General features: G+C 49.7%; 1 protein-coding gene across 1 annotated transcript in view; it reads left to right on the forward strand.

Moving 5' to 3' along the window:
• The window catches only part of LOC129858621 (short transient receptor potential channel 7-like), a 75,541-nt gene that overhangs the window by 33,255 nt on the left and 14,849 nt on the right, over positions 1-27,437 (forward strand). Inside the window, exons 5-7 of the mRNA XM_055927934.1 lie at positions 1,632-1,848; positions 6,351-6,584; positions 25,996-26,260. Coding sequence (XP_055783909.1) covers positions 1,632-1,848; positions 6,351-6,584; positions 25,996-26,260 — 716 coding nt within the window. The remainder of the gene's footprint in view (positions 1-1,631; positions 1,849-6,350; positions 6,585-25,995; positions 26,261-27,437) is intronic.

Below are 27,437 nucleotides of genomic sequence, written 5' to 3' on the forward strand. Positions count from 1 at the left end.
GAAGCGTAATTAAATGTTGCCTAGTCACATCTCATACATTGCCTGACTACAATATTCGATCTTGATACATTAATAAATACATGCTGTGTCCATTTTGGCATGTTTACCTGCCTACAGTTGAAGTTGGAAGTTTAAATACACATAGGTTGGAGTCATTAAAACTTGTTTTTCAACCACTCCACAAATTTCTTGTTAACAAACTATAGTTTTGGCAAGTCAGTTAGGACATCTACTTTGTGCATGACACAAGTCATTTTTCCAAAAATTGTTTACAAACAGATTATTTCACTTATAGTACGCAAGTATAAACACCATGGGACCACGCAGCCGTCATACCACTCAGGAAGGAGACACGTTCTGTCTCCTAGAGATGAACGTACTTTGGTGCGAAAAGTGCAAATCAATACCAGAACAACAGCAAAAGACCAGAGAAATGTCCTCGGGTCTGATGAAACCAAAATATAACTGTTTGGCCATAATGACCATCGTTATGTTTGGAGGAAAAAGGGGGTGGCTTGCAAGCCGAAGAACACCATCCCAACCGTGAAGCACGGGGGTGGCAGCATCATGTTGTGGGGATGCTTTGCTGCAGGAGGGACTGGTGCACTTCACAAACTAGATGGCATCATGAGGTAGGAAAATTATGTGGATATATTGAAGCAACGTCTCAAGACATCAGTCAGGAAGTTAAAGCTTGGTTGCAAATGGGTCTTCCAAATGGACAATGACCCCAAGCATACATAAGCTTGTGGAAGGCTAACTGAAATGTTTGACCCAAGTTAAACCATTTAAAGGCAATGCTACCAAATACTAATTGAGTGTATGTAAACCTCTGACCCACTGGGAATGTGATGGAAATAAAAGCTGAAATAAATCATTCTCTCTACTATTATTCTGACATGATCCTAACTGACCTAAGACAGGGAGTTTTTACTAGGATTAAATGTCAGGAATTGTGAAAAACTGAGTTTAAATGTATTTGGCTAAGGTGTATGTAAACTTCCGACTTCAACTGTACGTACTGTAGATCGCAAACCAATAATAAGTCAATAGGGCTAACTGGCTAGCTACTAGTACTGTTAGCTAGCCAGATAGCCACAAAGATTTGTTAGTTTGCTACCCATGAAGAATTGACATCTATCTTGCATACTATTAGTTTTAGGTCACTTTTGCTTGTTAAAATATCTGGTTAGCTACATTATTATGATTTACAAATAGCTAGCTGATAGTTATGAAGTAATACGGTTGCTTTGTGTATGTCTTGTTTCGTCTCTATTTTTGCCTCTGGTTCCTGACCATAGGGTAGACCAGTTCCGTGTTTCCCAGTTCCATCTAGTTTAATACTCCTCCTGACAGGGATACTGTTTACTTTTACAGACTTCATAAGGGGAATGTATTTTCAATACCATATACACGTTTACCATGGTACTACATTTACATTTGAGTCATTTAAGCAGATGCTCTTATCCAGACCAATCATCTTGTGTTTGCTAGGTAAGTCAACCACATATCCACATTCATAACAAGTTAAACCTTTCCTCAATCACCGAAGGCAAAGTGCAAGTAAGAAAAGAGAAGGGCAAGTGTTGGTGCAAGTAACGAGGCAGAGTGTTTTTTTTGTCTTTGTCCAGCTGGGTCAGATCCTGAGAAGTCCCTTCATGAAGTTTGTGGCCCACGCCGTGTCCTTCACCCTCTTCCTGGGCCTGCTGGTCATCAACGCCTCAGACCGCTTCGAGGGGGTCAGGAATCTGCCCAACGAGACCATCACTGACCACCCTCGCCAGGTGTTCCGGGTCAAGACCACTCAGTTCTCCTGGACCGAAATGCTCATCATGAAATGCGTGCTGGGTGAGTAGGAGAGAGGGAGAAGGGGAGGGGGGCGGGAGGGAAAGAGAGAGAGGGGCGGAAGGGAAAGACAGATGAATGTAGAGAGGGGGAGAAAGAGGTTGAAAGAAGGACAGAATGAGAATTCCATTGTTTTACTTTTAGATTTGTGTGTACAGTTGTGAACTGTTAGATACTACTACACTGTTGGAGTTAGGAACACAAGAATTTCGCAATAACATCTGCTAAATATGTGTATGTGACCAATACAATTTGATTTGAGGAAGAATGAAAGGAATGGATTAAGAGAGAAAGAAAGGAACAAGGACAGAAAGAATGGTGGATGGAGAGAAAGAAAGCAAAAAAGAAAGGAAGAAATAGACAAATAAAAAGAGCTGGGGGAGGGGGGATTAATCACACACATGCAGTTGATGTCGGAAGTTGACATACACCTTAGCAAAATACATTTAAACTCAGTTTTTCACAATTCCTGACATTTAATCCTAGTAAAAATCCCGTTTTAGTTCAGTTTGGATCACCAATTTATTTTAAGAATGTGAAATGACAGAATAATAGTAGAGAGAATTATTTATTTCATCTTTTATTTATTTCATCGCATTCCCAGTGGGTCAGAAGTTTACATACACTCAATTAGTATTTGGTAGCATTGCCTTTAAATTGTTTACCTTGGGTCAAACGTTTCAGGTAGCCTTCCATAAGCTTCCCACAATAAGTTGGGTGAATTTTTGGCCCATTCCTCCTGACAGAGCTGGTGTAACTGAGTCAGGGTTGTAGGCCTCCATGCTTGCACACACTTTTTCAGTTCTGCCCACAAATTTTCTATAGGATTGAAGTCAGGGCTTTGTGATGGCCACTTCAATACCTTGACTTTGTTGTCCTTAAGCCATTTTTTCACAACTTTGGAGGTATGCTTGGGGTCATTGTCCATTTGGAAGACCCATTTGCAACCAAGCTTTAACTCCCTGACTGATGTTTTGAGATGTTGCTTGAATATATCCACATAATTTTCCTACCTCATGATGCCATCTAGTTTGTGAAGTGCACCAGTCCCTCCTGCAGCAAAGCACCCCCACAACATGATGCTGCCCCCCCCCCGTTCTTCACGGTTGGGATGGTGTTCTTCGGCTTGCAAGCATCCCCCTTTTTCTTCCAAACATAACGATGGTCATTATGGCCAAACAGTTCTATTTTGGTTTCATCAGACCAGAGGACATTTCTCTGGTCTTTTGCTGTTGTTCTGGTATTGATTTTTACTTTTCGCACCAAAGTACGTTCATCTCTAGGAGACAGAACGTGTCTCCTTCCTGAGTGGTATGACGGCTGCGTGGTCCCATGGTGTTTATACTTGCGTACTATAAGTGAAATAATTGGGATGGTGTTCTTCAGCTTGCAAGCATCCACCTTTTTCCTCCAAACACAACGATGGTCATTATGGCCAAACAGTTCTATTTTTGTTTCATAATTTCTCCAAAAAGCACGATCTTTGTCCCCATATTCAGTTGCAAACCATAGTCTGGCTTTTTTATGGCGGTTTTGGATAGTGGCTTCTTCTTTGCTGAGCAGCCTTTCGGGTATTGTCGATATAGGACTCATTTTACTGCGGATATAGATACTTTTGTACCTGTTTCCTCCAGCATCTTCACAAGGTCCTTTGCTGTTGTTCTGTGATTGATTTGCACTTTTTTCACCAAAGTACGTTTATCTCTAGGAGACAGAACGCGTCTCCTTCCTGAGCGGTATGGCGGCTGCGTGGTCCCATGGTGTTTATACTTGCATACTATTGTTTGTACAGATGAACATGGTACCTTCAGGCGTTTGGAAATTGCTCCCAAGGATGAACCAGACTTGTGAAGGTCTACAATTATTTTTTGTCAGGTCTTAGCTGATTTCTTTTCATTTTCCCATGATGTCAAGCAAAGAGGCACTGAGTTTGAAGGTAGGCCTTGAAATACATCCACAGGTACAATTCCAATTGACTCAAATTATGTCAATTAGCCTATCAGAAGCTTCTAAAGCAATTACATCATTTTCTGGAATTTTCCAAGCTGTTTAAAGGCACAGTCAACTTAGTGTATGCAAAGTTCTGACCCATTGGAATTGTGATACAGTGAATTATAAGTGAAATAATCTGTCTTTTAACAATTTTGAGGAAAATGACTTGTGTCATGCACAAAGTAGATGTCCTAACCGACTTGCCAGAACTATAGTTTGTTAACAAGAAATTTGTGGAGTGGTTGAAAAACGAGTTTTAATGACTCCAACCTAAGTGTACAGTATGAAAACTTCCGACTTCAACTGTATACACTTAGAGCCATAAGATCAATCACAATAAAAACATCAGCTGGTTTCTCCGCCTCCTCACGCTTTCTCTCGTACCTCTTAACGTAGCAGTATCATTTGTGTGTGTGTTTCCAGTAGGGATGGGTAATACCTGATTGCCTGTCATCAGTTACTGATGACAAAAAAACTGTAACTGTAATCAGTTACATTACCAGCAAAAATGTTGCATTCAGATTACAGATACTTTTGAAAAATGTGTATTACTTTTAAATTCAGAAAGGATGTTTGTGAAACAAATACATTGGCACCTTTCTGTTTTCTCAATGACATTCAATTCAACATTGAAAAAAGGCGCAAGTTTAAATTTGTTCCACCGGATTGAGTCTGTCCACATGTCAAAGACAACTATGATGACACACCAAATACGTTCCACACCAAATCCTTTTTCTCTTCTTCTAATGCCTCTTAAGGTTAAAGTAATCCAAAAGTATCTGAAAGTAATCAGATTATGTTACTTTTTGAGTAATCCCACAGTTACATTACTGATTACAATTTTGGACAGGTAACTATACGGTAACTGTAACAGATTACATTTAGAAAGTAACCTACCCAACCCTGGTTTCTAGTAATGGCAGCATTATCTTCCCACCAAGAGTAGTTCTGTTCTTGAGCTCTCCTTGTCTATTAATGTTTTGTATTATGTCATGTTCTATGTTTTGTGTGGCTCCCAGGAAGTAGCAGCTGCTTTGCAACAGCTAATGGGTATCCAAATACAATAACGTAATAACAAATAACAAAACCAATTTCAGCCATAGAGTGTGTGTGAGCTGCTTAGTGTGTGTGTGAGCTGCTTAGAGTGTGCGTGAGTTGTTTAGAGTGTGTGAGAGGTGTGTATGGTGCCACCTGAGGGAGATATTGGTAATTTTAATTCTGTGGCCATTCTTTGAAGCTCCTGTAATTGTGGCACAGCGATGATACTGATTAGAGAAGCTTTTCAATAAGTTATTTTCTCCCTGTTTTGGCTGTGGAGATACACAGGTGTGTCTGTGTGCGTGTGATACTGTAGTGATGTTTATGTGTTTGTTGGTCTCCTAATGTAAACTACAGTTCAAAGGTTTGGGGTCACTTATAAATGTCCTTGTTTTTGAACGAAAAGCACATTTTCTGCCCATTAAAATAACATCAAATTGATCAGAAATACAGTGTAGACATTGTTAATGTTGTAAATGACTATTGCAGCTGGAAACGGCTGATTTTTAATGGAATATCTACATAGGCGTACAGAGGCCCAAAGAAGAGGCGACTCCGGGATGCTGGCCTTCTAGGCAGAGTTGCAAAGATAAACCATATCTCAGACTGGCCAATAAAAATGTAAGATTAAGATGGGCAAAGGAACACAGACACTGGACAGAGGAACTCTGCCTAGAAGGCCAGCATCCCGGAGTTGCCTCTTCACTGTTGACGTTGAGACTGGTGTTTTGCGGGTACTGTTTAATGAAGCTGCCAGTTGAGGACTTGTGAGGCGTCTTTTTCTCAAACTAGACACTCTAATGTACTTGTCCTCTTGCCCAGTTGTGCACCGGGGCTTCCCACTGCTCTTTCTATTCTGGTTAGAGCCAGTTTGCGCTGTTCTGTGAAGGGAGTAGTACACAGCGTTGTACGAGATCTTCAGTTTCTTGGCAATTTGTCGCATGTAATAGCCTTCATTTCTCAGAACAAGAATAGACTGATGAGTTTCAGAAGAAAGACATTTTGAGCCTGTAATCGCACCCACAAATGCTGATGCGCCAGATACTCAACTAGCCTAAAGAAGGCCAGTTTTATTGCTTCTTTAATCAGCACAACAGTTTTCAGCTGTGCTAACATTATTGCAAAAGGGTATAATAATGATCAATTAGTCTTTTAAAATGATAAACTTGGATTAGCTAACACAACGTGCCATTGGAACACAGGAGTGATGGTTGCTGATAGTGGGCCTATGTAGATATTCCATAAAAAATCTGCTACAATAGTCATTTACACAATTAGCAATGTCTACACTGTATTTCTGATCAATTTTATGTTATTTTAATGGGCAAAAAAAATTGCTTTTCTTTCAAAAACAAGGAACTTTTGAACGATAGTGTAGATTTAAAACGACTGTGTACCCACCCGATATGATCTCTTGGAAGTATGTGTTATGTTAATGTGTGTTCTCTCTCTCCCTCTCCCTCTCTCTCCCTCAGGTATGATCTGGTCGGAGGTCAAGGAGATCTGGGTGGACGGTCCTAGAGAGTATGTGATGCACCTGTGGAATGTGTTAGACTTCGGCATGTTGTCTATCTTTGTGGCTTCGTTCACCGCTCGGTTCATGGCCTTCCTCAAGGCCTCGAAGGCCCAGCTGTACGTCGACCAGTTTGTCACCGACGAAGACATCCGCAACGCATCACTACCTACAGAGGTAGCCTACTACACCTATGGTTAGTTGAAATATACAGTTGGCGTTCTCATTTTCTACCGTTCTACAAGGGTCTCCATTAACGACTGTGGACCGGTGCCCTGCCCTTCCCAGTACACTGCTAATCACTGCTGTCATCTTGTGGTGTAAGGCTGTTATGACATGGCTGTTTACAGTAAGCTACATTCTGCATGCACATGCATATGATCGCCTCCCCACTGTTTAAACATTAGTGCTGAAACAGCCAACACACGCGATGACGCACTCGGCCACATACCCAAAAGCTGTGGTAATTGTCTGTGTGTGTCTGTCTGTGTGTGTCTGTCTGTGTGTGTCTGTCTGAGTGTGCCTGTCTGAGTGTGTCTGTCTGAGTGTGTCTGTCTGAGTGTGTCTGTCTGAGTGTGTGTGTCTGAGTGTGTGTGTGTGTGTGTGTGTGTGTGTATTGGTCTGCTCCTCTCGTTTCTGTGCTTTCCAGAGGTGTTTTGGTGTTCCCCTGGTGTGTATTCAAGGAATAGGGTGTAGATCAGCTTTAATATTGCAGATAGATTGTGGCTTCCATCAATGTAATTGTCTGCATAATTTACAATCCCCCATATATATCTTTTGTAAATATACATATATATATAGGGCCTCCCGAGTGGCGCAGTGGTATATATATATTTTTATATTTCTTTCTTTATTATTTTAACCTCGCCCTACCATCCCTCCCCTTAATGGAGTAAACTAATGGACAACAACACTTAGGCTTCTACTTACAGCTTATACATATTACATACATTTTACAGAGAGAATATTTTACAATAGTTATATTTAGTTTGTTTTTAGTCCCATCGTTCAACTACCCTCAACCTCTCCCATCAATCTCTGAAGACTATGCAGTTTTGATTTCTGTTTCCCATATATTTTTTGTATTAAAAAACAACTAATATTTAACCTTTATTTGATTAGGCAAGTCAGTTTTTCAACTGTGCTGTTTAACAAAAGTTCTGAAACTACAGTGCACTCAAAAAGTGTTCCGACCCCTTCCCTTATTCCAAATTTTGTTACGTTACATTCTAAAATGTAACGTAACTCGTAATTCTAAAATGGATTATAACATATTTTCTTATCAATATGCACACAATAAAAACATTTATTTACATAAGCATTCAGACCCTTTGCTATGAGACTTGAAATTGAACTCAGGTGCATCATGTTTCCATTGATCATCCTTGAGATGTTTCTACAACTTGACTGGAGTCCACCTGTGGTAAATTCAATTGATTGGACATGATTTTGGGTGGCAGGTAGATGGTGGTTAGAGCGTTGGGCCAGTAACCGAAAGGTTGCTAAATCGAATCCCCAAGCTGACAAGGTAAAAATCTGTTGTTCTGCCCCTGAACAAGGCAGTTAACCCACTGTTTCTAGGCCGTCATTGAAAATAAGAATTTGTGACTGACTTTCCTAGTTAAATAAAAACATTTTTGGAAAGGCACACATCTGTCTATATAAGGTCCCACAGTTGAGAGTGCATGTCAGAGCAAATACCAAGCCATGAGGTCGAAGGAATTGTCCGTAGAGCTCCAAGACAGGATTGTGTCAAGACACAGATCTGGGGAAGGGTACCAAAACATTTCTGCAGCATTGAAGGTCCCCAAGAACACAGTGGCCTCCATCATTCTTAAATGGAAGAAGTTTGGAACCACCAACACTCCTCCTAGATCTGGCTACCCGGCCAAACTGAGCAATCGTGGAAGAAGGGTCTTGGTCAGGGAGGTGACCAAGAACCCGATGGTAACTCTGACAGAGCTCCAAAGTTCCTCTGTGGAGATGGGAGAACCTTCCAGAAGGACAACCATCTCTGCAGCACTCCACCAATCAGGCCTTTATGGTAGAGTGGCCAGATAGAAGCCACTTCTCAGTAAAAGGCACATGACAGCCCACTTGGAATTTGGCAAAAGGCACCTAAAGGACTCTCAGACCATGAGAAACAAGATTCTCTGGTCTGATGAAACCAAGATTGAACTCTTTGGCCTGAATGCCAAGCATCACGTCTGGAGGAAACCTGGCACCGTCCCTACAGTGAAGCATGGTGGTGGCAACATCATGCTGTGGAGATGTTTTTCAGCGGAAGGGACTGGGAGACTAGTCAAGATCGAGGGAAAGATGAAACAAGCAAAGTACAGAGAGATTCTTGATGAAAACCTCTTCCAGAGTGCTCAGGACCTCAGACTGGGGAGAAGGTTCACCATCCAACAGGACAACGACCCTAAGCACACAGCCAAGACAACGCAGGAGTGGCTTCGGGACAAGTTTCTGAATGTCCTTGAGGGGACCAGCCAGAGCCCGTACTTTAACCTGATTCGAACATCTCTGGAGATATCTGACAGAGCGTGAGAGGATCTGCAGAGAACAATGGGAGAAACTTCCCAAATACAGGTGTGCCAAGCTTGTAGCTTCATACCTAAGCCTGTATTCGCTGCCAAATGTGCTTCAACAAAGTACTGAGTAAAGGGTCTGATACTTATGTAAATGTGATATTTTTGTGTTTTATTTGTAACACTTTTTTTTTTAAATCTAGAAACCTGTTTTTTGCTTTGTAATTATAGGGTATTGTGTGTAGATTGATAAGGGGGAAAACATTATTTAATCAATTTTAGAATAGGGCTGTAACGTCACAAAATGTGGAAAAAGTAAGGGGTCTGAATACTTTCCAAATGCACATTTTACGGATACAGTATATTTTACATTTAGTTATCTTGTTATTTTTCATCCCACCCTTCAGCTCCACTCAACCCCTCCCATCTATCTCTAAATACCATCCAGTTTTGATTTCTAAGTGTTACACCTAGCCTTTGTATTGCACTACGCTGTCACTCCAAGTTGTCCAATACTCGCTCCAAGTTGTCCAGTATTCACTTAAGAGTTTACTCTCCCCCTATCATCAAACAACTACTAATGAGAAGACGAAGCTCAGCGCTGCTTCCTTTGTCCATTCAGATAGTCACAGTTCATATACCGTACACACCACTGGGAAACAAATTGTGTTTCTCTTCTTTCTCTGTTTATAATCTTTCTTTCAACTAGCTCTCACAGTCTCACGCCAGAATTAGATGTTCATCCATGTTTCTCAAACTTCAAATTACAAACTGTTTTTAAGGTTACCTTTAAGCATTAACTCCAAATGTTGAAGTTTAGGCATTAATTCCGAAATCTTAAAGTGGAACTGACAGCGTTTTACCTACTTTGCAGATATGAAACAAACGGACAATCAAATATCAGTCAAAAATATCAAATTCCCAGTTTATGCTACAAAACCAACTTCATAAGAGGTTTTAAAAATAGGTTATATTTTCTGCCGAGTGGCGCAGCGGTCTAAGGCACTGCACCGCAGTGTTGCGGCGTCACTACAGCCTCGGGTTAGATCCCAGGCTATGTCATTACCGGCCGTGACCGGGAGTCCCATAGGGCAGCGCACAATTGGCCCAGCATCGGGAGGTTTTAGCCGGGGGGCTTTACTTGGCTCATCACGCTCTAGTGACTCCTTGTGGCGGGCCGGGCGCCTGCAGGCTGACTTCCATCATCAGTTGAACAGTGTTTCCTTTCGACACATTGGTGCAGCTGTCTTCCAGGTTAAGCGAGTGGGTGTTAAGAAGAGCGGTTTGGCGGGTCAAATTTTGGAGGAGGCATGACTAGACCTTCGCCTCTCCTGAGCCCGTTGGGGAGTTGCAATGATGAGACAAGATCGTAATCACGAAAAAAGGGGTACTTTTTAACATTTTTATAAATGGTTACACTAGCGTTCAAAAGTTTGGGGTCACTTAGACATTTCCTTGTTTTTGGTAGAAAAGCACATTTTTTGTCCATTATAATAACATCAAATTGATCAGAAATACATCAAATTTATCCGAAATACAGTGTAGACTTAATGTTGTTAATTACTATTGTAGCTGGTGATAGCTGATTTTTAATGGAATATCTACATAGTACATAGGCCCATTATCAGCAGCCATCACTCTTGTGTTCCAATGGCACGTTTGTCACGATCGTATGGTGGATTGACGGACCAAAACGCAGCTTTAGGAAAATAAGCCATCTCCTTTTTATTTGAAGAAGAAGGCAAACGAAACAAACACACTTACGAAATAAACAAAACAAGAAAACGATCGTGAAGCTAAATAACGATGTGCACACACTGGCTACAAACGTATCACATAGACAATTACTCACAACCAATGAGAGCCTATGGCTACCCTAAATAAGGCTCCCAATCAGAGACAACCGAAATCAGCTGTCTCTAATTGGGAACTCATTCAGGTAACCATAGACTCTCCTAGACAACTAAACATACATAGACAACACTAGACACATGTACTCCACACAAACCCATATCCTATACCCAACAACCCCTTTACCATAAAAACACCCAAAACCAACAAAACACAAACATTCCCCATGTCACACCCTGACCTAACTAAAATAATAAAGAAAACAAAGAATACTAAGGCCAGGGCGTGACATAACCCCCCCCTTAAGGTGCGAACTCCGGGCGCACCATTACACAGTCTAGGGGAGGGTCTGGGTGGGCTTCCATCCACGGTGGCGGCTCCGGCTCTGGTTGTGGTCCCCACAGTCCCTAACCACCTCCTAGGCTTCCTCCAAATGACCCCCCTCCACATTAACCCCATTGCATTAAGGGGCAGTTCCGGACTAAGGGGCAGCTCCGGACTAAGGGCCAGTACCAGGGTAAGGGGCAGTACCAGGGTCAGGGGCAGTACCAGGGTAAGGGGCAGCACCAGGGTAAGGGGCAGCACCAGGGTAAGGGGCAGCACCAGGGTAAGGGGCAGCACCAGGGTAAGGGGCAGCACCAGGGTAAGGGGCAGCTCCGGACTGAGGAATGGCAGCTCCGGACTGAGGAATGGCAGCTCCGGACTGAGGGACTGCAGCTCCGGACTGAGGGACTGCAGCTCCGGACTGAGGGACGGCCCATGGCTGGCTGACGGATCTGGCTGCTCATGGCTGGCTGACGGATCTGGCTGCTCATGGCTGGCTGACGGATCTGGCTGCTCATGGCTGGCTGACGGATCTGGCTGCTCATGGCTGGCTGACGGATCTGGCTGCTCATGGCTGGCTGACGGATCTGGCTGCTCATGGCTGGCTGACGGATCTGGCTGCTCATGGCTGGCTGACGGATCTGGCTGCTCATGGCTGGCTGACGGATCTGGCTGCTCATGGCTAGCTGACGGATCTGGCTGCTCATGGCTAGCTGACGGATCTGGCTGCTCATGGCTAGCTGACGGATCTGGCTGCTCATGGCTAGCTGACGGATCTGGCTGCTCATGGCTAGCTGACGGATCTGGCTGCTCATGGCTGGCTGGCGGATCTGGCTGCTCATGGCTGGCTGACGGATCTGGCTGCTCATGGCTGGCTGACTGATCTGGCAGATCCTGTCTGGTTGGCGGCTCTGGCAGATCCTGTCTGGTTGGCGGCTCTGGCAGATCCTGTCTGGTTGGCGGCTCTGGCAGATCCTGTCTGACGGACGGCTCTAGCGGCTCCTGTCTGGCTGGCGGCTCTAGCGGCTCCTGTCTGGCTGGCGGCTCAGTGGGCTCATGGCAGACGGGCGGCTTTGCAGGCTCATGGCAGACGGGCGGCTTTGCAGGCTCATGGCAGACGGATGGCTCAGATGGCGCTGGGGAGACGGATGGCTCAGATGGCGCTGGGGAGACGGATGGCTCAGATGGCGCTTGGCAGACGGGCAGTTCAGTCATCGCTGTGCAGACGGCAGACTCCTGCCGGCTGAGGCGCACTGTAGGCCTGGTGCGTGGTGCCGGGACTGGTGGCACCGGGCTGGGGACACGCATCTCAGGGCTAGTGCGGGGAGCAGCAACAGGACGCACAGGACTCTGGGGACACACAGGAGGCTTGGTGCGTGGTTTAGACACTGGTGGTAAAGGGCTGGAGACACGCACCATATAGCTAGTGCGTGGAGGAGGCACTGGTGGTACTGGGTTGGGGCGGGGAGGTGGCGCCGGAAATACCGGACCGTGCAGGCGTACTGGCTCCCTTGAACGCCGAGCCTGCCCAACCTTACCTGGTTGTATGCTCCCCGTCGCCTGACCAGTGCGGGGAGGTGGAATAACCCGCACCGGCCTATGTAGGCGAACCGGGGACACCATGCGTAAGGCTGGTGCCATGTACGCCGGCCCGAGGAGACGCACTGGTGACCAGATGCGTTGGGCCGGCTTCATGACATACGGCTCAACGCTCAGTCTAGCCCGGCCGATACGTGGAGCTGAAATGTACCGAACCGGGCTATGCACGCGTACAGGAGACACCGTGCGCTCTACTGCGTAACACGGTGTCTGCCCGTACTCTCGCTCTCCACGGTAAGTACAGGGAGTAGGCGCAGGTTTCCTACCTGACTTCGCCACACTCCCTTTAAGGCCCCCCCCAAGAAATTTTTGGGTTGTACTCACGGGTTTCCAGCCTTGTCTCCGTGCTGCCTCCTCATATCGCCTCCTCTCGGCTTTAGCTGCCTCCAGCTCTTCACGAGGAAGGCGATATTCTCCCGGTTGAGCCCACGGCCCCTTACCATCCAGTATCTCCTCCCATGTCCATGAATCCTGTGTAGGTAGGTCCTGTTGCCGCTTTCCATGCCGCTTGGTCCTATAATGGTGAGTAATTCTGTCACGATCGTATGGTGGATTGACGGACCAAAACGCAGCTTTAGGAAAATAAGCCATCTCCTTTTTATTTGAAGAAGAAGGCAAACGAAACAAACACACTTACGAAATAAACAAAACAAGAAAACGATCGTGAAGCTAAATAACGATGTGCACACACTGGCTACAAACGTATCACATAGACAATTACTCACAACCAATGAGAGCCTATGGCTACCCTAAATAAGGCTCCCAATCAGAGACAACCGAAATCAGCTGTCTCTAATTGGGAACTCATTCAGGTAACCATAGACTCTCCTAGACAACTAAACATACATAGACAACACTAGACACATGTACTCCACACAAACCCATATCCTATACCCAACAACCCCTTTACCATAAAAACACCCAAAACCAACAAAACACAAACATTCCCCATGTCACACCCTGACCTAACTAAAATAATAAAGAAAACAAAGAATACTAAGGCCAGGGCGTGACATAACCCCCCCCTTAAGGTGCGAACTCCGGGCGCACCATTACACAGTCTAGGGGAGGGTCTGGGTGGGCTTCCATCCACGGTGGCGGCTCCGGCTCTGGTTGTGGTCCCCACAGTCCCTAACCACCTCCTAGGCTTCCTCCAAATGACCCCCCTCCACATTAACCCCATTGCATTAAGGGGCAGTTCCGGACTAAGGGGCAGCTCCGGACTAAGGGCCAGTACCAGGGTAAGGGGCAGTACCAGGGTCAGGGGCAGTACCAGGGTAAGGGGCAGCACCAGGGTAAGGGGCAGCACCAGGGTAAGGGGCAGCACCAGGGTAAGGGGCAGCACCAGGGTAAGGGGCAGCTCCGGACTGAGGAATGGCAGCTCCGGACTGAGGAATGGCAGCTCCGGACTGAGGGACTGCAGCTCCGGACTGAGGGACTGCAGCTCCGGACTGAGGGACGGCCCATGGCTGGCTGACGGATCTGGCTGCTCATGGCTGGCTGACGGATCTGGCTGCTCATGGCTGGCTGACGGATCTGGCTGCTCATGGCTGGCTGACGGATCTGGCTGCTCATGGCTGGCTGACGGATCTGGCTGCTCATGGCTGGCTGACGGATCTGGCTGCTCATGGCTGGCTGACGGATCTGGCTGCTCATGGCTGGCTGACGGATCTGGCTGCTCATGGCTGGCTGACGGATCTGGCTGCTCATGGCTAGCTGACGGATCTGGCTGCTCATGGCTAGCTGACGGATCTGGCTGCTCATGGCTAGCTGACGGATCTGGCTGCTCATGGCTAGCTGACGGATCTGGCTGCTCATGGCTAGCTGACGGATCTGGCTGCTCATGGCTGGCTGGCGGATCTGGCTGCTCATGGCTGGCTGACGGATCTGGCTGCTCATGGCTGGCTGACTGATCTGGCAGATCCTGTCTGGTTGGCGGCTCTGGCAGATCCTGTCTGGTTGGCGGCTCTGGCAGATCCTGTCTGGTTGGCGGCTCTGGCAGATCCTGTCTGACGGACGGCTCTAGCGGCTCCTGTCTGGCTGGCGGCTCTAGCGGCTCCTGTCTGGCTGGCGGCTCAGTGGGCTCATGGCAGACGGGCGGCTTTGCAGGCTCATGGCAGACGGGCGGCTTTGCAGGCTCATGGCAGACGGATGGCTCAGATGGCGCTGGGGAGACGGATGGCTCAGATGGCGCTGGGGAGACGGATGGCTCAGATGGCGCTTGGCAGACGGGCAGTTCAGTCATCGCTGTGCAGACGGCAGACTCCTGCCGGCTGAGGCGCACTGTAGGCCTGGTGCGTGGTGCCGGGACTGGTGGCACCGGGCTGGGGACACGCATCTCAGGGCTAGTGCGGGGAGCAGCAACAGGACGCACAGGACTCTGGGGACACACAGGAGGCTTGGTGCGTGGTTTAGACACTGGTGGTAAAGGGCTGGAGACACGCACCATATAGCTAGTGCGTGGAGGAGGCACTGGTGGTACTGGGTTGGGGCGGGGAGGTGGCGCCGGAAATACCGGACCGTGCAGGCGTACTGGCTCCCTTGAACGCCGAGCCTGCCCAACCTTACCTGGTTGTATGCTCCCCGTCGCCTGACCAGTGCGGGGAGGTGGAATAACCCGCACCGGCCTATGTAGGCGAACCGGGGACACCATGCGTAAGGCTGGTGCCATGTACGCCGGCCCGAGGAGACGCACTGGTGACCAGATGCGTTGGGCCGGCTTCATGACATACGGCTCAACGCTCAGTCTAGCCCGGCCGATACGTGGAGCTGAAATGTACCGAACCGGGCTATGCACGCGTACAGGAGACACCGTGCGCTCTACTGCGTAACACGGTGTCTGCCCGTACTCTCGCTCTCCACGGTAAGTACAGGGAGTAGGCGCAGGTTTCCTACCTGACTTCGCCACACTCCCTTTAAGGCCCCCCCCAAGAAATTTTTGGGTTGTACTCACGGGTTTCCAGCCTTGTCTCCGTGCTGCCTCCTCATATCGCCTCCTCTCGGCTTTAGCTGCCTCCAGCTCTTCACGAGGAAGGCGATATTCTCCCGGTTGAGCCCACGGCCCCTTACCATCCAGTATCTCCTCCCATGTCCATGAATCCTGTGTAGGTAGGTCCTGTTGCCGCTTTCCATGCCGCTTGGTCCTATAATGGTGAGTAATTCTGTCACGATCGTATGGTGGATTGACGGACCAAAACGCAGCTTTAGGAAAATAAGCCATCTCCTTTTTATTTGAAGAAGAAGGCAAACGAAACAAACACACTTACGAAATAAACAAAACAAGAAAACGATCGTGAAGCTAAATAACGATGTGCACACACTGGCTACAAACGTATCACATAGACAATTACTCACAACCAATGAGAGCCTATGGCTACCCTAAATAAGGCTCCCAATCAGAGACAACCGAAATCAGCTGTCTCTAATTGGGAACTCATTCAGGTAACCATAGACTCTCCTAGACAACTAAACATACATAGACAACACTAGACACATGTACTCCACACAAACCCATATCCTATACCCAACAACCCCTTTACCATAAAAACACCCAAAACCAACAAAACACAAACATTCCCCATGTCACACCCTGACCTAACTAAAATAATAAAGAAAACAAAGAATACTAAGGCCAGGGCGTGACATAACCCCCCCCTTAAGGTGCGAACTCCGGGCGCACCATTACACAGTCTAGGGGAGGGTCTGGGTGGGCTTCCATCCACGGTGGCGGCTCCGGCTCTGGTTGTGGTCCCCACAGTCCCTAACCACCTCCTAGGCTTCCTCCAAATGACCCCCCTCCACATTAACCCCATTGCATTAAGGGGCAGTTCCGGACTAAGGGGCAGCTCCGGACTAAGGGCCAGTACCAGGGTAAGGGGCAGTACCAGGGTCAGGGGCAGTACCAGGGTAAGGGGCAGCACCAGGGTAAGGGGCAGCACCAGGGTAAGGGGCAGCACCAGGGTAAGGGGCAGCACCAGGGTAAGGGGCAGCACCAGGGTAAGGGGCAGCTCCGGACTGAGGAATGGCAGCTCCGGACTGAGGAATGGCAGCTCCGGACTGAGGGACTGCAGCTCCGGACTGAGGGACTGCAGCTCCGGACTGAGGGACGGCCCATGGCTGGCTGACGGATCTGGCTGCTCATGGCTGGCTGACGGATCTGGCTGCTCATGGCTGGCTGACGGATCTGGCTGCTCATGGCTGGCTGACGGATCTGGCTGCTCATGGCTGGCTGACGGATCTGGCTGCTCATGGCTGGCTGACGGATCTGGCTGCTCATGGCTGGCTGACGGATCTGGCTGCTCATGGCTGGCTGACGGATCTGGCTGCTCATGGCTGGCTGACGGATCTGGCTGCTCATGGCTAGCTGACGGATCTGGCTGCTCATGGCTAGCTGACGGATCTGGCTGCTCATGGCTAGCTGACGGATCTGGCTGCTCATGGCTAGCTGACGGATCTGGCTGCTCATGGCTAGCTGACGGATCTGGCTGCTCATGGCTGGCTGGCGGATCTGGCTGCTCATGGCTGGCTGACGGATCTGGCTGCTCATGGCTGGCTGACTGATCTGGCAGATCCTGTCTGGTTGGCGGCTCTGGCAGATCCTGTCTGGTTGGCGGCTCTGGCAGATCCTGTCTGGTTGGCGGCTCTGGCAGATCCTGTCTGACGGACGGCTCTAGCGGCTCCTGTCTGGCTGGCGGCTCTAGCGGCTCCTGTCTGGCTGGCGGCTCAGTGGGCTCATGGCAGACGGGCGGCTTTGCAGGCTCATGGCAGACGGGCGGCTTTGCAGGCTCATGGCAGACGGATGGCTCAGATGGCGCTGGGGAGACGGATGGCTCAGATGGCGCTGGGGAGACGGATGGCTCAGATGGCGCTTGGCAGACGGGCAGTTCAGTCATCGCTGTGCAGACGGCAGACTCCTGCCGGCTGAGGCGCACTGTAGGCCTGGTGCGTGGTGCCGGGACTGGTGGCACCGGGCTGGGGACACGCATCTCAGGGCTAGTGCGGGGAGCAGCAACAGGACGCACAGGACTCTGGGGACACACAGGAGGCTTGGTGCGTGGTTTAGACACTGGTGGTAAAGGGCTGGAGACACGCACCATATAGCTAGTGCGTGGAGGAGGCACTGGTGGTACTGGGTTGGGGCGGGGAGGTGGCGCCGGAAATACCGGACCGTGCAGGCGTACTGGCTCCCTTGAACGCCGAGCCTGCCCAACCTTACCTGGTTGTATGCTCCCCGTCGCCTGACCAGTGCGGGGAGGTGGAATAACCCGCACCGGCCTATGTAGGCGAACCGGGGACACCATGCGTAAGGCTGGTGCCATGTACGCCGGCCCGAGGAGACGCACTGGTGACCAGATGCGTTGGGCCGGCTTCATGACATACGGCTCAACGCTCAGTCTAGCCCGGCCGATACGTGGAGCTGAAATGTACCGAACCGGGCTATGCACGCGTACAGGAGACACCGTGCGCTCTACTGCGTAACACGGTGTCTGCCCGTACTCTCGCTCTCCACGGTAAGTACAGGGAGTAGGCGCAGGTTTCCTACCTGACTTCGCCACACTCCCTTTAAGGCCCCCCCCAAGAAATTTTTGGGTTGTACTCACGGGTTTCCAGCCTTGTCTCCGTGCTGCCTCCTCATATCGCCTCCTCTCGGCTTTAGCTGCCTCCAGCTCTTCACGAGGAAGGCGATATTCTCCCGGTTGAGCCCACGGCCCCTTACCATCCAGTATCTCCTCCCATGTCCATGAATCCTGTGTAGGTAGGTCCTGTTGCCGCTTTCCATGCCGCTTGGTCCTATAATGGTGAGTAATTCTGTCACGATCGTATGGTGGATTGACGGACCAAAACGCAGCTTTAGGAAAATAAGCCATCTCCTTTTTATTTGAAGAAGAAGGCAAACGAAACAAACACACTTACGAAATAAACAAAACAAGAAAACGATCGTGAAGCTAAATAACGATGTGCACACACTGGCTACAAACGTATCACATAGACAATTACTCACAACCAATGAGAGCCTATGGCTACCCTAAATAAGGCTCCCAATCAGAGACAACCGAAATCAGCTGTCTCTAATTGGGAACTCATTCAGGTAACCATAGACTCTCCTAGACAACTAAACATACATAGACAACACTAGACACATGTACTCCACACAAACCCATATCCTATACCCAACAACCCCTTTACCATAAAAACACCCAAAACCAACAAAACACAAACATTCCCCATGTCACACCCTGACCTAACTAAAATAATAAAGAAAACAAAGAATACTAAGGCCAGGGCGTGACATAACCCCCCCCTTAAGGTGTGAACTCCGGGCGCACCATTACACAGTCTAGGGGAGGGTCTGGGTGGGCTTCCATCCACGGTGGCGGCTCCGGCTCTGGTTGTGGTCCCCACAGTCCCTAACCACCTCCTAGGCTTCCTCCAAATGACCCCCCTCCACATTAACCCCATTGCATTAAGGGGCAGTTCCGGACTAAGGGGCAGCTCCGGACTAAGGGCCAGTACCAGGGTAAGGGGCAGTACCAGGGTCAGGGGCAGTACCAGGGTAAGGGGCAGCACCAGGGTAAGGGGCAGCACCAGGGTAAGGGGCAGCACCAGGGTAAGGGGCAGCTCCGGACTGAGGAATGGCAGCTCCGGACTGAGGAATGGCAGCTCCGGACTGAGGGACTGCAGCTCCGGACTGAGGGACTGCAGCTCCGGACTGAGGGACGGCCCATGGCTGGCTGACGGATCTGGCTGCTCATGGCTGGCTGACGGATCTGGCTGCTCATGGCTGGCTGACGGATCTGGCTGCTCATGGCTGGCTGACGGATCTGGCTGCTCATGGCTGGCTGACGGATCTGGCTGCTCATGGCTGGCTGACGGATCTGGCTGCTCATGGCTGGCTGACGGATCTGGCTGCTCATGGCTGGCTGACGGATCTGGCTGCTCATGGCTGGCTGACGGATCTGGCTGCTCATGGCTGGCTGACGGATCTGGCTGCTCATGGCTGGCTGACGGATCTGGCTGCTCATGGCTAGCTGACGGATCTGGCTGCTCATGGCTAGCTGACGGATCTGGCTGCTCATGGCTAGCTGACGGATCTGGCTGCTCATGGCTAGCTGACGGATCTGGCTGCTCATGGCTAGCTGACGGATCTGGCTGCTCATGGCTGGCTGGCGGATCTGGCTGCTCATGGCTGGCTGACGGATCTGGCTGCTCATGGCTGGCTGACTGATCTGGCTGCTCCTGTCTGATTGGCGGCTCTGGCAGATCCTGTCTGGTTGGCGGCTCTGGCAGATCCTGTCTGGTTGGCGGCTCTGGCAGATCCTGTCTGACGGACGGCTCTAGCGGCTCCTGTCTGGCTGGCGGCTCTAGCGGCTCCTGTCTGGCTGGCGGCTCAGTGGGCTCATGGCAGACGGGCGGCTTTGCAGGCTCATGGCAGACGGGCGGCTTTGCAGGCTCATGGCAGACGGATGGCTCAGATGGCGCTGGGGAGACGGATGGCTCAGATGGCGCTGGGGAGACGGATGGCTCAGATGGCGCTTGGCAGACGGGCAGTTCAGTCATCGCTGTGCAGACGGCAGACTCCTGCCGGCTGAGGCGCACTGTAGGCCTGGTGCGTGGTGCCGGGACTGGTGGCACCGGGCTGGGGACACGCATCTCAGGGCTAGTGCGGGGAGCAGCAACAGGACGCACAGGACTCTGGGGACACACAGGAGGCTTGGTGCGTGGTTTAGACACTGGTGGTAAAGGGCTGGAGACACGCACCATATAGCTAGTGCGTGGAGGAGGCACTGGTGGTACTGGGTTGGGGCGGGGAGGTGGCGCCGGAAATACCGGACCGTGCAGGCGTACTGGCTCCCTTGAACGCCGAGCCTGCCCAACCTTACCTGGTTGTATGCTCCCCGTCGCCTGACCAGTGCGGGGAGGTGGAATAACCCGCACCGGCCTATGTAGGCGAACCGGGGACACCATGCGTAAGGCTGGTGCCATGTACGCCGGCCCGAGGAGACGCACTGGTGACCAGATGCGTTGGGCCGGCTTCATGACATACGGCTCAACGCTCAGTCTAGCCCGGCCGATACGTGGAGCTGAAATGTACCGAACCGGGCTATGCACGCGTACAGGAGACACCGTGCGCTCTACTGCGTAACACGGTGTCTGCCCGTACTCTCGCTCTCCACGGTAAGTACAGGGAGTAGGCGCAGGTTTCCTACCTGACTTCGCCACACTCCCTTTAAGGCCCCCCCCAAGAAATTTTTGGGTTGTACTCACGGGTTTCCAGCCTTGTCTCCGTGCTGCCTCCTCATATCGCCTCCTCTCGGCTTTAGCTGCCTCCAGCTCTTCACGAGGAAGGCGATATTCTCCCGGTTGAGCCCACGGCCCCTTACCATCCAGTATCTCCTCCCATGTCCATGAATCCTGTGTAGGTAGGTCCTGTTGCCGCTTTCCATGCCGCTTGGTCCTATAATGGTGAGTAATTCTGTCACGATCGTATGGTGGATTGACGGACCAAAACGCAGCTTTAGGAAAATAAGCCATCTCCTTTTTATTTGAAGAAGAAGGCAAACGAAACAAACACACTTACGAAATAAACAAAACAAGAAAACGATCGTGAAGCTAAATAACGATGTGCACACACTGGCTACAAACGTATCACATAGACAATTACTCACAACCAATGAGAGCCTATGGCTACCCTAAATAAGGCTCCCAATCAGAGACAACCGAAATCAGCTGTCTCTAATTGGGAACTCATTCAGGTAACCATAGACTCTCCTAGACAACTAAACATACATAGACAACACTAGACACATGTACTCCACACAAACCCATATCCTATACCCAACAACCCCTTTACCATAAAAACACCCAAAACCAACAAAACACAAACATTCCCCATGTCACACCCTGACCTAACTAAAATAATAAAGAAAACAAAGAATACTAAGGCCAGGGCGTGACATAACCCCCCCCTTAAGGTGCGAACTCCGGGCGCACCATTACACAGTCTAGGGGAGGGTCTGGGTGGGCTTCCATCCACGGTGGCGGCTCCGGCTCTGGTTGTGGTCCCCACAGTCCCTAACCACCTCCTAGGCTTCCTCCAAATGACCCCCCTCCACATTAATCCCATTGCATTAAGGGGCAGTTCCGGACTAAGGGGCAGCTCCGGACTAAGGGCCAGTACCAGGGTAAGGGGCAGTACCAGGGTCAGGGGCAGTACCAGGGTAAGGGGCAGCACCAGGGTAAGGGGCAGCACCAGGGTAAGGGGCAGCACCAGGGTAAGGGGCAGCACCAGGGTAAGGGGCAGCTCCGGACTGAGGAATGGCAGCTCCGGACTGAGGAATGGCAGCTCCGGACTGAGGGACTGCAGCTCCGGACTGAGGGACTGCAGCTCCGGACTGAGGGACGGCCCATGGCTGGCTGACGGATCTGGCTGCTCATGGCTGGCTGACGGATCTGGCTGCTCATGGCTGGCTGACGGATCTGGCTGCTCATGGCTGGCTGACGGATCTGGCTGCTCATGGCTGGCTGACGGATCTGGCTGCTCATGGCTGGCTGACGGATCTGGCTGCTCATGGCTGGCTGACGGATCTGGCTGCTCATGGCTGGCTGACGGATCTGGCTGCTCATGGCTGGCTGACGGATCTGGCTGCTCATGGCTGGCTGACGGATCTGGCTGCTCATGGCTGGCTGACGGATCTGGCTGCTCATGGCTGGCTGACGGATCTGGCTGCTCATGGCTAGCTGACGGATCTGGCTGCTCATGGCTAGCTGACGGATCTGGCTGCTCATGGCTAGCTGACGGATCTGGCTGCTCATGGCTAGCTGACGGATCTGGCTGCTCATGGCTAGCTGACGGATCTGGCTGCTCATGGCTGGCTGGCGGATCTGGCTGCTCATGGCTGGCTGACGGATCTGGCTGCTCATGGCTGGCTGACTGATCTGGCTGCTCCTGTCTGATTGGCGGCTCTGGCAGATCCTGTCTGGTTGGCGGCTCTGGCAGATCCTGTCTGGTTGGCGGCTCTGGCAGATCCTGTCTGACGGACGGCTCTAGCGGCTCCTGTCTGGCTGGCGGCTCTAGCGGCTCCTGTCTGGCTGGCGGCTCAGTGGGCTCATGGCAGACGGGCGGCTTTGCAGGCTCATGGCAGACGGGCGGCTTTGCAGGCTCATGGCAGACGGATGGCTCAGATGGCGCTGGGGAGACGGATGGCTCAGATGGCGCTGGGGAGACGGATGGCTCAGATGGCGCTTGGCAGACGGGCAGTTCAGTCATCGCTGTGCAGACGGCAGACTCCTGCCGGCTGAGGCGCACTGTAGGCCTGGTGCGTGGTGCCGGGACTGGTGGCACCGGGCTGGGGACACGCATCTCAGGGCTAGTGCGGGGAGCAGCAACAGGACGCACAGGACTCTGGGGACACACAGGAGGCTTGGTGCGTGGTTTAGACACTGGTGGTAAAGGGCTGGAGACACGCACCATATAGCTAGTGCGTGGAGGAGGCACTGGTGGTACTGGGTTGGGGCGGGGAGGTGGCGCCGGAAATACCGGACCGTGCAGGCGTACTGGCTCCCTTGAACGCCGAGCCTGCCCAACCTTACCTGGTTGTATGCTCCCCGTCGCCTGACCAGTGCGGGGAGGTGGAATAACCCGCACCGGCCTATGTAGGCGAACCGGGGACACCATGCGTAAGGCTGGTGCCATGTACGCCGGCCCGAGGAGACGCACTGGTGACCAGATGCGTTGGGCCGGCTTCATGACATACGGCTCAACGCTCAGTCTAGCCCGGCCGATACGTGGAGCTGAAATGTACCGAACCGGGCTATGCACGCGTACAGGAGACACCGTGCGCTCTACTGCGTAACACGGTGTCTGCCCGTACTCTCGCTCTCCACGGTAAGTACAGGGAGTAGGCGCAGGTTTCCTACCTGACTTCGCCACACTCCCTTTAAGGCCCCCCCCAAGAAATTTTTGGGTTGTACTCACGGGTTTCCAGCCTTGTCTCCGTGCTGCCTCCTCATATCGCCTCCTCTCGGCTTTAGCTGCCTCCAGCTCTTCACGAGGAAGGCGATATTCTCCCGGTTGAGCCCACGGCCCCTTACCATCCAGTATCTCCTCCCATGTCCATGAATCCTGTGTAGGTAGGTCCTGTTGCCGCTTTCCATGCCGCTTGGTCCTATAATGGTGAGTAATTCTGTCACGATCGTATGGTGGATTGACGGACCAAAACGCAGCTTTAGGAAAATAAGCCATCTCCTTTTTATTTGAAGAAGAAGGCAAACGAAACAAACACACTTACGAAATAAACAAAACAAGAAAACGATCGTGAAGCTAAATAACGATGTGCACACACTGGCTACAAACGTATCACATAGACAATTACTCACAACCAATGAGAGCCTATGGCTACCCTAAATAAGGCTCCCAATCAGAGACAACCGAAATCAGCTGTCTCTAATTGGGAACTCATTCAGGTAACCATAGACTCTCCTAGACAACTAAACATACATAGACAACACTAGACACATGTACTCCACACAAACCCATATCCTATACCCAACAACCCCTTTACCATAAAAACACCCAAAACCAACAAAACACAAACATTCCCCATGTCACACCCTGACCTAACTAAAATAATAAAGAAAACAAAGAATACTAAGGCCAGGGCGTGACAACGTTGTGTTAGCTAATCCAAGTTCATCATTTTAAAAGGCTAATTGATCATTAGAAAACCCTTCTGCAATTATGTTAGTACAGCTGAAAACTGTTGTACTGATTAAAGAAGCAATAAAACTGGCCTTCTGTAGACTAGTTGAGTATCTGGAGCATTAGCATTTGTGGGGTCAATTACAGGCTCAAAATGGCCAGAAACAAAGAACTTTCTTCTGAAACTTGTCAGTCTATTCTTGTTCTGAGAAATTAAGGCTATTCCATGCGAGAAATTGCTAACAAACTGAAGATCTCGTACAACGCTGTTTACTACTCCCTTCACAGAACAGCGCAAACTGTCTCTAACAAGAAATGAAAGAGGAGTGGGAGGCCCCGGTGCACAACAGCAAGAGGACAAGTACATTAGAATGTCTAGTTTGAGAAACAGACGCCTCACAAGTCCTCAACTGGCAGCTTCATTAAATAGTACCAGCAAAACACCAGTTTAACGTCAAGAGTGAAGAGGCGACTTTTGGATTCTGGCCTTCTAGGCAGAGTTGCAAAGAAAAAGCCATATCTCAGACTGGCCAATAAAAATAAAAGATGATGATGGGAAAAAGAACACAGACACTGGACAGAGGAACTCTGCCTAGAAGGCCAGCATCCCGGAGTCGCTTCTTCAGTGTTGAGCACAGAATAACTATTCAACGCTCAACACCCATTGAATATGGCCAGTGTCCGTCAATGTTGGCAAAACAGCATAATTAAATTGTTGCCAGCAGCACAGTTGCAGTCACCAACATAAAAACAGCCTAACCAGCTCTGCTAGGGCGAGTAAAATGGTCAGAGTGAGCTGTTCTCTCATTTGTGTCTGGAAGTAGTTAGCAAGCTAGCCAACGTTAGCTAGTTAGCTTGGGTGCTTGACTGCTGTTGTTAAGACAGAATGCTTGGATCAACCCTACTCCTCGACCAGAACGTCCAGTGTGCGCTCCAAATGCTCCTTAAAGAGATGGGTGGGGCTAAAGCTTAAGAGGGTGTGAACGATGCTGACTGGATGTAGACAAAGAAGAAGTCTCCAGTAGGTGTACTATAATATTCAAAGGCCATTTTCTCAAAAGTTAGGTTACAAATTTATCAACTTTCAAAGCAGAATTACCTTCCCATTGTTCCTCAACTGTTGTGTGTGACATACCATTTTCTAGCTCTGTGTGTCTACTTTTATCCAATGTAAAAAATCAACATTTCAAGTTTTGTTACATCAAACCGGGTGTATATGAGCAGATTTCATGTTGCTAAAATGCTGTCTGTTCCACTTTAATGTTAGGCATTAACTCTGAATTGTTAAGGTAAAGGTTAAGGTATGGGACAGGCTTAAAACAAAAATCTCAAAAATAACATTCTATCGCTGGATTTGAACTTGCAACCTTTGGAATCAGAGGCAGGCGCTTACAATTATCTGCCATCCCTGCTCACAACACCCTAGCAGCGCACAATGTTGCCCCTTGTGGCCGGTTTTCATGTCACCTCCCGACGTCCTCAGACATGGATGGACGTCAAATACTGACTTATCATGGGTGACCTGGCTGCTTTCTTTTTATGTCTACTCCTCTCTTTTCAACACACTTCTCTTTTTCATATTCTCTCCCTACGGTTTGTCTCAGCCAGGAGTAAGTGGCGTCCATCGGACCCCCAGATCATCTCAGAGGGTCTGTATGCCATTGCCGTGGTGCTGAGTTTCTCCCGTATCGCCTACATCCTGCCAGCCAACGAGAGCTTCGGCCCCCTCCAGATCTCCCTGGGCCGGACGGTGAAGGACATCTTCAAGTTCATGGTGATCTTCATCATGGTGTTCGTGGCCTTCATGATCGGCATGTTCAACCTCTACTCTTATTACCTAGGAGCCAAGTACAACCCTGCCTTCACCACGTGAGTGAGAAAATACAATACACATCCTGTACACAAACAGACACACTGAAACACACACAAATGGAAGATTAGTGAGATGAGGGAAACCCGTTTTTTGGGGGGGGGGGGGCTGGGGGGGGGTCAAGTGACATCATGTTATTTAGGAAAGATACTGGTGGAATCCCACAAGGTTACATTTCTTTCAAAGCTCTCTTCTGAAAGGACCGGTGGAAGTAGTGTCTGGCTACATCTCTGTCCAGTTTAGTTTCCACAATTTCACGGTGGAACTCCACTATCATGTTTTCTGGAACCTGTTGGTCCTTTCACATCAATCGTGACAGGCACGTTCACTTCCATTTAATGTCCGCCTGTTGATTTTAGGAACGTCGCAAAGTGATGTCATCGATCCTCATCCTGTGGCAGGCACGTTCAGGAACCATTTGTCAATATTTATCTCGGAGAAAGAAGACGCACACTCGTTCAGACACAGTCCTCTTCCCTCCTCTCCTCTCAGAATGTACTTTTACCACTTTAGACTAGAGACACATTATCATTTGATCATTCTATCACTCTTTCTGAAACTGAAACTTTCCACTCAATCATCTCAGTCACTTTGCTAATGGATTTTGGGTCCAGCCCGTCCGTCCGTCCGTCCGTCAGTCTGTCAGTCTGTCAGTCAGTCGGTCAGTCATTTTCTATGAGTTAGAGAACTCCTCTGTTCCTGTTCCATCTGTGTGTAGTGAAGTAGAACCACAGAGAACGGTGGAGTCTGGGATGGGTTCTGCTTGGCTGATCACATAGAACCACCAGTCTGCTGAGGCGGTACCGGTACAAACGTCGGACTCATCACTTCTACTCCCTACAGCGGATATTCAGTTTTAGGGCTCTGTCTTGGCCTCTAAGACCTGAGTAGTACCCTCAAGGGCTGCGTTCACACAGCACACTGAACTTTTTTTCCCCCACTAATTGGTCTTTTTGACCAATCACATCAGATCTTTTAACATCAGCTCTGTTTTTGAAGCTGATCTAATTGGTCAGAAGACCAATCTAAATGCAGCCTGTGTTGACTTTACCTTGAAATGCAGTTGGGATTTGTTTCTGATGTCAGTTTTGAGGATTCCAGCTGATATATCATTCCAATTGAATTCATAGTACCATATCAACCAGTGAGCTGTTCTGAATGAATTCTACCGTTGGC

The sequence above is a fragment of the Salvelinus fontinalis genome, chromosome 6, assembly GCF_029448725.1.
Source record: "Salvelinus fontinalis isolate EN_2023a chromosome 6, ASM2944872v1, whole genome shotgun sequence".
Lineage (NCBI taxonomy): Eukaryota > Metazoa > Chordata > Actinopteri > Salmoniformes > Salmonidae > Salvelinus > Salvelinus fontinalis.